Genomic DNA, 13,813 nt, shown 5'->3' on the forward strand with positions numbered 1-13,813 from the left:
CCCATGCAGCCATGTATGAAACCCAGCTTGGGAGCAGCTGACACCCTCCTACAGATCACTGTCTGTTTCCTGTATTGGCGAGCACTCCCCACTTAGCTTGATCTCAAATTGCTTGAGGTTAGAGAGCACGTCTGAGAATTCCTCGCCTTCACAGCACTTAGTTCGGAACTGAACACAGAGGCGGTTTTCAGAAACAGTTGTTGGTTGACTGATTAATTGGCATTGGTCTTGATAGCTCCTGGCCAGACCAGAATAAGAAAGCTCTTTGGGGAGGGAAACATTGTCTCAGGTAGAGTGACCTAGCACCCCAGTTTGTTCAAGACTACCTCCATTTTAGCACTGAAAAGTCCCATGCCCCAGGAAACCCCTTGGTCCTGGGCAAACTGAGATGGTCACCTAGCTCCAGGAGTCCCCAGTTCAAACTACTCCCTTTACACTCCAGACCAGATACCAGTCCTCTCATTTCCACGTCATGTGTCTGCCCCTACATCCCTGGACACACATACATACTCACATGAGTCATAGCACCATTTATCTATCCCCTGCTCTCCCAGCTTGTATCCTGTCATATAAATTAGTGGTCCACAATTGCTTCAGACTACCGACCAAAGAAAAACGTACTTGTCATCTCAGCCTCTTCTCTCAGCTTTGTGACCTCCCCACTTAGCCCTCTGTGACATTCATTTTTCTCCAATCAGCAGAGAACCTGGGTAGAAACACAGTACTCTCAACTCTGAGAGGCTGGATTTCAGATATTGCTGGCTTCTGCCTTCTGAATCTTTGTGGAATGATCAGGATTTAATGCATTTTCATATATCGGGTTGTCATTCTTAGAAAGCAACAGCTGAGGAAAATCCCTGGTGCATGAGCTCCTTCCACCTCATTATCTCCCCACATCCACAATTGCTTTTTTCACACTAATACCGTCAACCCTTCCACCAGCACTTGGGTCCAGCACAGCCTCACCATCTGCTCATGTGACACCAACATTGTGGCCTCCCTCCATGCCTCCCTAAATGGGGCGGAGACGGCAAGTGTGCCAGCTGGCACGAGTGACACAAACGTAGACAGTGATGAATCATGGCCCAGGACAGGGCAGAGGAAGGGAGGACACCGACGGCTAATTGTGTGTCATCAGTGCTGCAAGGCAGAGCTCTCTGCTTGCGGAAGCAGAATCAACGTGCTGTTTCTGTTCCTGCAGTAAATGCATGAGCTTCTTTTTAATATATGGTCGCAAGAGAATGTTCAATAGAAAAGAAACCTAGAAATCAAGATCCAAATTGTTCTATATTTGCTTCTGTGCATCTCTAACTGGTATTTTATTGAGGACTCTCCAGGGAGCTTGAGGATGGCTTTAAAGTGACAGGAAGGGGTTTCTGGCTGCTCAGGGGAGGAACCAAGGCCAAGGTGACTCATGCTGATGGGCCAGTTCTGTCCCGTAGGCCGTGGAAGTTCCCATCTACCTCTACCACCCTGCGTCTCCAAGGTTCTCTGTTCTTTATGCCCTGCACTTGATTCATTCATTCATTCAGTTCTCTCTGAATGCTGTTTCCATAGTTAAATTGGCCAAGCAGCTCTTCAAGATTTTTTCTATGTATAGCAAATTTAGATACATTGACCTTGCTTTTTTATTGTTACTGTTGATTATGATGTATTTGATGTTAAGACAATTCTGTTTAAAAAGTTTCTATTCTTTATTTTTCTGAGTCGTCTTACATATATATACACATATATACGTATATATAATATATATACATATGGATCGTATATAGAGAGATCATACATATACATATATATACACACACACACACTATTTTGCTTTCATTTACTTCATTTTCACCTTTTTCTCTTTTCAATGGAAGAGGTAGCACAAATGTCCCTTGTAAAATATAATATTCTTCCTCAATAGAGGAAGCTAGATGCCATTTTTGTTTTTGTTTTATCCAAAAAGCCCCCATCGATCCTGCCTGTTCTCCAAGCTTATTTCTTCTAAGGGCTGATGAAGCTGAGAGAGAGAAATATGTTTCCTTCCACATGGATGAGATACAGAGAAATCAGATCAAGGCTGTGCAGGAGACAGAAACAGCCCCAGAGGCAGAGCCCCCAAACTGTTGGAATCCTAGCGTTAGCTCCAAAACATCCGGGTCAACTGGCTAGGTTCCCTCCTGTCGGGTTGACTCAATTGACTAGTGCAGCACAAAAGAAATAGAAACGTCATGGCCTTGACTTTATAAACTAGCTACTAGCAAGAGCACCAATCAGTGGGGCAGCTTGGGAGCACCTATCTCTCATTCCTATAGGAAACATCCTTATCCAAGTCTCTTCTCTGTTGCTGAAGAGATAAGAAATAAACAAAATGCTTGAAACAGTAGAGATGGCGGGCATGAGCATTGGCAATTTACACGTGCCAATAAACAACTTCAGGCACAGAGAAACACACGTGAATGTCTAGAGATTACTGGATGGTCAGAAGTTGTGCCAGGAGGTCCACTGGGGGAGAAGGGGTAGAACATGTCAGATAATGGAACAAAATCCTTGTAGAGCCAGAAACAAGCCATGTGTGAGAGAGAGTGATTGCAAAGTATGATTTGGAGCCTACCTGGAGATAAAGGTGGTGATGGATACAGCCAAAAGGTAAAGACCTTTATAACAGGATGGTTAGGCGTTTGTACTTTAGACACGTTAACACTGGAGATACTCGAGGCTTCTGAACCAAAGAGGAAAGGCTTCTAACCAAAGAGTTAGAGAAAATGGAAGGTTGAGGGAAGATTTTTTTTTTTTTTTGGTTGGGGGGTGCCGCACTGGGTCTTCGTCGCTGTGCACGGGCTTTCTCTGGTTGTGGCGAGTGGGGGCTACTCTTCTTTGCAGTGCGTGGGCTTCTCATTGTGGTGGCTTCTCCTGTTGCGGAGCACGGGCTCTAGGTGCGCTGGCTTCAGTAGTTGCAGCATGCGGGCTTGGTAGTTGTGGCTTGCGGGCTTAGTTGCTCCGCAGCACGTGGGATCTTCCTGGACCAAGGATTGAACCCATGTCCCCTGCATTGGCAGGTGGATTCTTAACCACTGTGCCACTAGGAAGTCCTGAGGGAAGATTCTTAATCCAAATGACCCTTAAAGAAAATGATGCCTTTTGCTAGAGTGAGGAGGAATTGCAGAGCTAAGGTACCAGAAGCAGGTGTGAGAGAGTGGGCAAAGTTCAAGGCTCTGCTTCAGTGTGGTGGCTAAAGAAATGGATATGAACGTGGATAAAGACGCCAAATGGTGCCTCTCTGCATTGGAGTTGAGCTACTTTGCCTCTCCCCATAACTCTCCACACTTTTGTGTATGATGCGATTTTGATGCTGTGACCCAGGTGTTTTGCCCCCTGGGGATCAGAAAATGTGGGATTCTAGTCCTGGGTCTAACACTAACTAGCTATGTGACCTTATGTTAGTCATTCCAGGGCTGGAATAAGAACTTGAGACTAAAACCTAAAAGATTATGGTTTCCCCCTCCCTGCCCCTTATGTACTTCCAAATAGAAACAATTTTTAAGCCATAAAGGATGTACAAAGATGCCCTACCAAGTTCTGATTCTTCTCCCAAAATGATTACTTTGATACTTTTAAACAAATCAACATTTTTAAAATATCTTTCCCCATTTTAGTTTCCCTGCTTTGCTGATTGTCAGTCTAAGGACATGTTTGGTTTCCTTGTTGGAAAATCCAGCTGTCGTCAGTTCTCCTTGCTGGGCCTCTGTTTTCTCATCTATGAAATAAAGATTTTAGATGGGAGGATCTCCAAGATCTTTTCCAGCTTAACTTTCTGTAATTTCGTAACCTCAAAGACCTCTTTTCTGTCTACCTTTATCACCGTCTCATCTTGCCATTTGGTGTTTCCTAATGGGAATGAGAAAAGTAATGGCATTTCCATACTCCCCCAACTCCTCATACCTATTAAAGGCTACATCTAAACCTCGGTGAGTATCTGGGACATTTCTGAATCAAATGAAAGGATAATTGTGTCCCTTTTTGTGTCCAAACCTTATGAAGGATATATGTCTATAATAAGATGTGATCATCAGTAAAGTCCTCTACTTACTGGTAGAAAGCATTTTGGAATAAAGGCAACATCTTTTCGGAAAAGGATAAAAGTTGTGACTGATATAGGATACCTGTACAGTGTTTTCATCCACACCGGTAGTTTAGGTTCTGAAGATTTCCCTTAACCTTTCTAGGCTTCAGCTTTCCTGTTTGTTCATTCATGCGTCATTTACCTGCCTCTAATACTCTATAATAAAGTAAGTCTATCTCTAACATTTTATGAAATTGCCCACGAACAGATTTCACCCTACATCTTGCCAATTCATATGCCACTATCCTTTGACTTTTCACCTCTGTCCTGAATGGCAGTATTGCCTTGGTTCCCACGCATCCCCTGAGAGGGGCGCAGCAGAACCTGGGTCTCTCTACAAGCCTTGCTGTGGTCTGCTTCTCAGGTGGGAGCTGTTCATTCTTTTCTGGAAGGTTTATGTAACAGATGTTACAAGGCAGACAAGTAAGCACACACTCCCTGAGCCCGGAGCCCAGGGAGCCAGGCACACACACCCTTGCCAATACCAATACAAGGAGAGCTGCTGGGTGATGGAGGGAGTGTGCTCTGAGGGGCGGGCGCTGCTCCGAAGCCCTGCTAATGTCTCTGTGTGGCCATGCTGTATTTTCAGCTTGTCATCATGGCTGGGACAGTGCTGCTTGCCTACTACTTCGAATGCACTGACACTTTTCAGGTGCATATCCAAGGATTCTTCTGTCAGGACGGAGACTTAATGAAGCCTTACCCGGGGACAGAGGAAGAAAGCTTCATCACCCCTCTGGTGCTCTATTGTGTGCTGGCTGCCACCCCAACTGCTATTGTAAGTACAGAAAAGGATTTCCTTCTCTACTGTTGGATCCTAAACAACATTTTCTGTCTGCTTTTTCTCCTCTTTCCTCTATTCCTGGGCGTTCACCAGCAGCCTTATCAGGCATGCCCTGTTTCAGCCCAAACAGAGTGAGTAGAGCTGTGCATAAAATCTCATTAAAACAGGTCTTGTCTTTTATAGGTGGCTTTTGCTTTTTGGTTCCTGAATTTAAATATATATACATATATATTTTTAAAAGAATGTCTGAATGTCATACGTATATATTTTTTAAATGAACAGGCCTGAGTGGCTGCCAGGTTAAGAACAGCTACTGTACTCTTGAAAAAATACGCTGTGCGTTGTGTGTATTCAGAAGAGGTCTTGAATGTAAATGCTGGCCTTGATACAAAGCCTCAATCAGAGTGGAATAGAATCCCCCAGGCCTGTATCTCTTGCTCTTCTGACTGAACTTCCAGAGAGGCCAGAGATGAAAGAAACCCCTTGACCTGAAGTTTGCTGTGAATTGTTCTGGGCGGCTCTGGCTCTGCTCACATTACATCACATGCAATTAAGTTGCAAATTTACCTTCATTGATTGCATTCTTCTCTCTCAAGAGGCAAAAAGAAAAGTGGCAGACAGGCCTCTTGGAAGACTATTTCAAAAGCGTAAAGCTCATAGATCCGTATTGTCTGGTAAAATGATTTCGCATTTAGACATCTTAATTTGATTTTAAAAAAATGACTTCGTGAGTGTTTTTACATAAACATTTCTGTGTCTGAACATGCTACAACGTCAGATTATTTGGGACGTAATTTCAGTTATTATTTCCTCCCTTTCTCTGCCAAAGCTGCCTCCCCCCCAACTCTCCCTCCTCCCCTCCCTGCCCTCTCCCACTCCCCTCTCCTTGGAGCAGTAATAAAAATACCGACTGGCACGCTGAGGAATGTACTGATTGCTCAGACATTTAGTTCGAGTATTGTTTTCTATGCAAATGTTTTATTTGCTTTAAGATGAGAAGTAGAATAGAATTGTGAGGAGGAAATAATATGGACATAATGAGTCGTAGTACTTTAAGTTCATTTTGATCGTTGATCCTAGACTTGACAAGTTCCCCCTTAAATAATAAGGCTACACCATAGGAATTACGGTCAGCAGTGATGAAACGTGATCTATCACAGTGGTTAAAAACACATGCTTTGCAGTCCGACCTTCCAGGGTTCACATCCTGTCTATATGACTTCAGGCAAGTCACTCTACTGTTCCCTCCCCCCAAAATGGGAATAACGTGACCGCCTATTTCACAGAGTTGTCAAGACTTAAATAAGATGCTTCATACAAATGACTTGGCACAGCGTCTGTCATGGACTAAATGGTTAGAAGTCGGGGAAACAAAGAACCTGGCTGGAAATCGATCTTTACCGTCTTCAGGATCACAGACCAACTTCCTCTCCCTGCAGAGAAGGAGATTCCACTGAAACCCTGGTATCACCTCCTCTTTAGAGTGATGGGGGATGTGCCCTCTCCCAGAGGAAGGCTGATCTCCGTGTTCCTCTTACCTTTCCCTTTTCCTTTCTCACCAGCCCAAGGACTAAGAGAAAGCATAAAAGACACCCTTCTAAGTACCTTAAAAGGTGACACACTTCACTCCTCAGAAAAAACCTGGAGGCCACATTGGGTTCTATCTGTAACCGTTTAATGGCAGCTCTACCTAGTCCTAGAATTAGTCTGGAATCAGGTCCTGGTTTCTTCCTGTCCCATAAACATATCATTTTCTCATGTACTCAGACATAAATCCCTGAGTGATCCATTGACTGACTAACATATTTTCCTCTCTTCTTCCCAGTCCCAGGAAACATCATTGCCTAGGTTCTCTTGCAATTACTTTTTGTAATTATAGTTTTTTCCCTTAAAAAAAAAAAACAAAAACACTTAAGGAAATCAAGGGAAACAGATCAATAAAAATTATGAAAAATCAGTGAATCAGAAAACAATAGGATAAATAAGTAAAATGTACAACCCCCTGGTTAGTCTAATATACGAAAGGCAAAAGTTAAAAAAAAAGAAAGAAAGAATATATAAGCAAAAATATATAAACCTTTAAAGTCTACACTGTAGTTTTATTTAAATTGTATATTCAATTCTATGCCAATACATGCTTACTTCTCAATAAAATTGATAATATTCTATGAAAAGATAACTTACTAACAACAATGCCTTTAAAAATGTAGAAAAGCTGAATAAATGAATACAAATTTTTAAACATGTCTAAAATTTATTGCACAAAATAGTACTGGGGACACATAACTATAGTACAAATTCCTTCAAACTTTCAAGGGATAGAAAACCCATAGCTGGGCTTCCCTGGTGGCGCAGTGGTTGAGAGTCCGCCTGCCAACGCAGGGGACACAGGTTCGAACCCTGGTCCGGGAAGATCCCACATGCCGCGGAGCAACTAAGCCCGTGTGCCACAACTACTGAGCCTGCACTCTAAAGCCCGCAACTACTGAGCCCTGTGCCACATCTACTGAAGCCCACGCGCCTAGAGCCCATGCTCCATAGCAAAAGAAGCTACCGCAATGAGAAGCCCGCGCACCCCAATGAAGAGTAGCCCCTGCTCGCCGCAGCTAGAGAAAGCCCGCGCGCAGCAACGAAGACCCCACGCAAATATAAAAACCCAGCCAAAAATAAATTAATAATAAAAAAAGAATAACTATTTAAACGGTTCCAGAGCCTTAAAATAAGTGGAAAGCTTTTCAATGCACATTATGAGGTGAGAAAAATATGGATTTCAAACACTTAGAAAGTCTACATACACACCCACAAAAGCATCCTCAATTAGGAATGTTGTTGCAGGCAGATAGAAAAGGATTGATAGATTTGTCTACCTGAAAATAAGCATTTCTACCAAAAGAAAAAGTAAATAAAGACTGCAAAACAATTTTGCAGCATGAGACTCCAATGTAAATATTTCTAATACTTAAAAAGATGAGCTTCCCAAAATAAAAATGAGAAAGGACAAAAATAGACAATTAACAACAATAAATTGACTGTATGCATATAAACATTTCTAAACTCATCAATTATCAAAGAAAAATTACTTTAAATACAGTATTTTTCCAAAATAAGTTTGGCAAATGTTTTAAAGTTTAACCCGTGTTGTTAAAGGTGCAGATACTTTCATACAATTCAAATGTAAACCGACATTTTCTTTCTGAAGAGCAGCTGGTCGAGATGTACTGAGAGTTTTATAAACTTCAGACCCAGTCATTAATTCCATGCCCTGAATTTATGTCAAGGAGATAACCAGAGTTTTATATAAATACAAAGATTTGTATATAGGGATGTTCATGTCAGTGATAGTTTTAAGAGTGGAAGGAAAACTTGGCTAAATACACAGCACTAGAGGATTGTCTAAACACATTTTGGGCAGCCATGTTTCTGAAAAACCTCTAATAGCAAAGAAACATGCTTGTGATTTAGTGAAATGATGTTTATGAAGGCTAAAAAATTGTATATAGTATTGCAGATAAAAGTTTTTCTCTTCTATAAGAGAATTTGAACTTCCCTTAGTTTTCTAGCTCTGTTTCCTTAGAAAAAGATATGTATCAGCTATGTTACTAGGCAAAATTAACCCCTGATTGGTGAACTGCATCTGGACTCAGAGAACTATAACTACCTGAAAAGGTGCCATGCTGTGACTTCCAAGTACAGTGACTCTGGACACTTGGCATGTCCAGTGTGGGAACTTGGAAGCTATGTCTATGGAGTTGCTATACCATATATTGACTCCTATGGGACATGATGAGTCTTTTAAGCTGGTGGCTCCTGCGTCCTCTGATATGTCTGCAGTCTCCTTGCAGCTGAACTGTACTGGACCACTGCAAGGGCATGTGCTAAAGAGCAGCATGTGATGCTGCCCTGTTGGCAAGCTATTGTTCCTCCCAAGTGGACCAGTGCCAGATGAAGCATGTGGTTGTCTGTGGGTCTGAATATTTAATAGACCCTAACAAGACAGCATGTGTGTTACAAGTATAATCCCAAATTTATAATTACACATAAAAGGCTAGTAAGAAATAAACTAAAAATGTATAGCTGTTATCTCTGAGTGCTAATGGTACAGTCTTTTTTTTTCTGTGTTATATACGTATGTTTAAATTCTACATCAATGCAGTATTTTCAAATTGAAAGATATATTTTTAAAACATTCCAGTTCTTCTGACATAATTATGAAATAACCAATCTTTAATAAGACTTGAAACTAGCAATTCTAATAAACAAAAACACACATGGCCAAAAAACAAAACAGAACTTTATGATGAATTTTCTTTTCTCTTTGGGTAAAAATGATAGATCTTTCATTCTAAGAGTTTCAGCAAAAACTCTTCTTCCGCCTACAAATTTTGATCACATATCTTCCACCAGTTCCTTTTCCCCAAAGGACACAAACTGACATGGGGTCAAATGCTCTGATGGGAAGCCATGGGGATATGGCCGATGGATAGTGAACTGAGTATTAAGGACCTATAGTTCTACTCTAGTTTTCAAGTATGGAACCCTGAGTCAGCCGTTCCATTCCTTTGCTTCTCTGGGTGAAAAATGTGACCAATAATGATGGCAGCCCTCCAAGATATGTGCTGAGGAATATTCCATAAATGATGATGGCAAGAATAACATCTTTTAATTTACTTGTATTCTGCAGTCCTTGCCTACTTTATCCTCACAGCATCCCAGTGAAATAGAAAAGAGACATCCCAAAGAACATAGAGAAAGTTTGTGGACCAATTCCCTTTTTTTTTTTGAGGTACGTGGGCCTCTCACTGTTGTGACTTCTCCCGTTGCGGAGCACAGGTTCTGGACGCGCAGGCCCAGCGGCCATGGCTTACGGGCCCAGCCCCTCTGCAGCACGCGGAATCCTCCCGGACCGGGGCACAAACCTATGTCCCCTGCATCGGCAGGCGGACTCCCAACCACTGTGCCACCAGGGAAGCCCCCAATTCCCTTCATTTTTGACTCTGAGTTCGTTCAGGGGGCCAGTTGTTAGCTACGTTACTTGTAACTTGAGACTTAGCTACACTAAATGATTTGCTGAAGGTCGCAGTTAGTTCTGTATGTAATCGGACAGGTACCCACCCATTTGGTTCTACTCTTATGTTCCTCCCGAATGAGGGGCATTGCTAGGAACCAGCGCTGATTACAGCTGATGGGTTAATGGCAGAGAGCTGAGTGACCTTGAAACCCTGCTGTGGCGCTTGATCTTCCCCCCAAGACCTGAAAATAAGTGAGCAACAGCGGGACAGAGAGCAGAACTCCCCGGATGCTCAGGGACGTCTCCTGGGAGCAAGGAGCCGTGTTTACTTCTGCCCCTTCCTGGAGAGATATGGGGTATCCTAAGCAGTCTTTTTTGGGCCACTTGAACACGGATCCCAAGTGCCGAGCTCAGCACACCCCCTGCCCCTGAGTGTGCATCCTTCATTATCCTCACACTGCAGTCATCCTGTCTCAGGCCTGATCTGTCAGGAAAGGGAGGAATCCCAGTTGTGGCTTTGCCCCCAGTAATTGTGTGACCTCTGCTAAGGCATGTTCCCTCTGTGGGTTCGATTTCTCATCCGCAAAAGGTGGGGCTGGGCTAAATGATCTCCAAGATCTTTCTGGTTCTAATATTCCTTGAGAGATGAAAAAAGAACCTTCTAATTGGAAGACTCCAAATGTCAGATTCCCAACTCCCTAGGCTCTCCTGACTTTCTTTCGGGAGTTCAATCTGTGCCTGGCCAGGCGTTTCACAGAATGGCAGAGTGTGTGTGTGTGTGTGTCTGTGTGTGTGTGTGTGTGTCTGTGTGTGTGTGTGTGTGTGTGTGTGTCTGTGTGTGTGTGTGTGTGTGTGTGTGTGTGTGTGTTCCTTCTTAAACCCATTTCCTATTTTCCCTGTAGTAGAAAGAAAGCAAGACTCCTCGGGGGTGACTTATGTGACACAAACTAATGGCAATTCTCATAAAAGGTAGTTCAACCTGGACTCGTCCTTGGGGCTCTGTGTATTCTCTAGCACAGGGGTCCCCAAACCCCAGGCCGCGGACAGTATCGGTTGTCAGCCTGTTAGGAACCGGGCCGCACAGGAGGAGGTAAGCGGAGGGCGAGCCAGCGAACCTTCCTCTGCCGCTCCCCATTGCTCACATTACCGCCTGAACTTCCCCCCCTCATCCGTGGAAAAACTGGCTTCCACAAAACTGGTCCCTGGTGCCAGAAATGTTGGGGACCACTGCTCTAGCACATTAACCACAGAAAAACCTACCACCCTAAACTGCCGTGTGTCTCCAAGAATGGGTGGTGCTTGCAGGGACACACAAGAGAGACATGAGGGAAGAGACTGCCGTGGGTTTGACCTGTCATTTCCTATTTCTCCTTTTGTGCTTCGCTGTCAGAAAGGATCAGCATCATGTTGAGGCAAGGCCACACAGGAGAAAGCTGTACAGGGACTTAGGAAAGGTTAGAGCTTGGGGGATTTATTGTGTCCGGAACGATTTAGCCAAAAGTGTTGGCCACACGTCCAAGAAACCGCAGGGTGCATTCTGACCAATGTGGAAACCCTGGCTAACAACTGCCTCCGGCCCCCTGAATAAACTCTCAGACTCAGAGTCAAAGGCAGAGAGCCTGTTTGGAGAAGAGGATTTAACCCGGTGGAGAATCTGATTGACCCTTATTTTATCTCAGCCCCAGCACCCCAGGCATGAGAAAATAGCTAGTAAACCTTTTTTTGGCCTCACAACAAAGTGATGGGAGTATTTAGAACTGAAGCAGCAGAACGTCTGACACCCAGCCTGAGAGAATAGACACAGCTCACAGTTTGTGTGCAAGTGTGCACGCGCACACACACAAGACTCATCTAGAATTTGCTGGGAAAGGAAGAGACAAGCATAATTTGATAGAAAGGCACAATCTGGAGGAAACTGCGACTCTTCACCTGGGGGTTTGTGGGCCATAAGCTCTGCAGTGAATACAAAAGCTCAGTGCACAGCGTGGATCAGAGAGTGGGCCCCGGGTAAATGCACATCTGCTGCCTGGCTGGCGAGGGACGCAGCTGCCAGAGCAAAGGAGACAGTGTGGGCGCCTGTACTGAACAACCTCATCTGTTGAAACCCCTTTTTAACACTTCATCATTCACATCTTTTTCCCTTTTGTACATTATCTCATGACTTTTTTTTTTTTTTTTTTTTACCGTGAACACATTTTCTTTGTTGCAAATGTACTTAGTCATTACAATTGACATTTTTTTCTGGGAAAGGGTTATAGATAGCCTCATTAATTGTTGTGGATTTCCTATTTACTATCCATGCGGCAGATGAGTGCTCCAAATTCCCTTACAGATTATTTTTTCCCTTAACATCGTCCCACGGAGAGACTTGCTTACCACCTTTGAGATGCCCCTTTTAAGGATTGGTGAATAGATGATTGTGTTAGGAGCTTTGAGAATTTGTTTCTTGAAAAGACTACTGTTTGCGTAAAATTGTGTGATGGTCAGTTTACTTGGGGATCACAATGCATTTTAGTTTTTACTAAGAGCAGTATTTTAGCTAACTCATTTTAAATTCCCATTTCTCTCGCATCCACCGTCCAGAAAGGAAAAAAAAAAAAAAAAAAAAGGCTCAAGAGAATACCCTGCTTTGGAAATGTAGCATCCCACCTTGGTGTTGCATTATACAGCAAGTGTCAACTTAAGAGCATTTTGAATAGGTAGATGCCACCCCTGGATTAAGACCAGTAATGACGCTCCAATCCACAAAACATTTATTATGTGAGTTGCTGAATGATTTCCAAAATGCCATCATCCACATGCTTGATTCTATTGAAGCGTTCAGCTTTGAAAGGCACAGAAGTGTCTAGAGCTGAATTCCTTTATTTACACTTAGCTGTGATAAAGCAGAAGTCAAGAGTTCTTGAACCAAGCACAGCTCAGCAGGTCAGAGGACCAGAACCTCTCTGCACATCTGGGTTGTCACCGGCACTCATCAGGAAAGATGAAAGCAGAGCATTTAGACGTCAGCAGCCAGGACTGGCAGCATAGTCTGGACATTTAAAATCCCCTGGGTCACTTTTAAACAAAATCTACGGCAAAAACCATGCCTGCCTTTCTTGGAAACGCTCACGAGTAAAGAATCTTCCCAAGGAGGATATTGGAAGCATCTAAAAATCCCTGGGACTGAAATCTCTGAAGCTACTTAGACATTAATATTGAGAAGTATGCAAAGAACCCTCTCCTCTTCCTCAGAGCATGACACACAGAAATCCAGGGAGGAGCTACTAGCCTCTGCTGTCCTTAGGCACACAGGTAACAGAGGTATCAGGCAATGTGACGACTCTGGAGCAGGCTGCGTCCACTTTGCTTTTAGGGAAGATTACTTGGTGAGGGCAAAGCCCCCTGGGATTTTAAAAGTGAATGAAGGCTGAAGGAAGAAGCATTGCAAGAAACTACACTGACCCTGGAGAGCTTAACCAACAGGAGAGAAATTAAAGCCCAATTACATGATTTCAGTTCCCTTAATCAGCCCTCTCTTGTCAGTTCCTATCATAAAGGCAAAGATGTTGGAGCTGGAAAAGCAACTTAAAGTTCTCCTAGTCCAACAGATAAGAAACCGACAGATGAGAAACTAAGCCCAGAGAGGTCAAGCAAGTGGTCCAAGATCGAACATCTGGTTAGGGGCAGAGCAGAGCTATGTTTTCTTAATCCAGGACAATTTTTCAAGCAATTTCAATACACATTCTTGCCTAGACCGACCAGTAAGTGACAGCAACAAACATTCTTTGAGCACCTGTAGATGTTTTGACATACATTTCCTAATACTCTCAATAATTTTCTGATATAGTTACTACCCTCATGTTCAAAGTCATGAACAAAAGAAAAGCAGAAGCTCAGAAAGGTTCAGTTACCTGCCCAAAGTCACATCAAG

General features: G+C 43.3%; 1 protein-coding gene across 1 annotated transcript in view; it reads left to right on the top strand.

Annotated features, from left to right (window-relative positions):
* Positions 1–13,813, top strand: part of PLPPR1 (phospholipid phosphatase related 1) — a 265,947-nt gene that overhangs the window by 214,612 nt on the left and 37,522 nt on the right. Inside the window, exon 3 of the mRNA XM_033431209.2 lies at positions 4,698–4,886. Within this exon, the coding sequence (XP_033287100.1) occupies positions 4,698–4,886 (189 nt within the window). The remainder of the gene's footprint in view (positions 1–4,697; positions 4,887–13,813) is intronic.

Source organism: Orcinus orca, chromosome 6 (genome assembly GCF_937001465.1).
Source record: "Orcinus orca chromosome 6, mOrcOrc1.1, whole genome shotgun sequence".
Classification (NCBI taxonomy): domain Eukaryota; kingdom Metazoa; phylum Chordata; class Mammalia; order Artiodactyla; family Delphinidae; genus Orcinus; species Orcinus orca.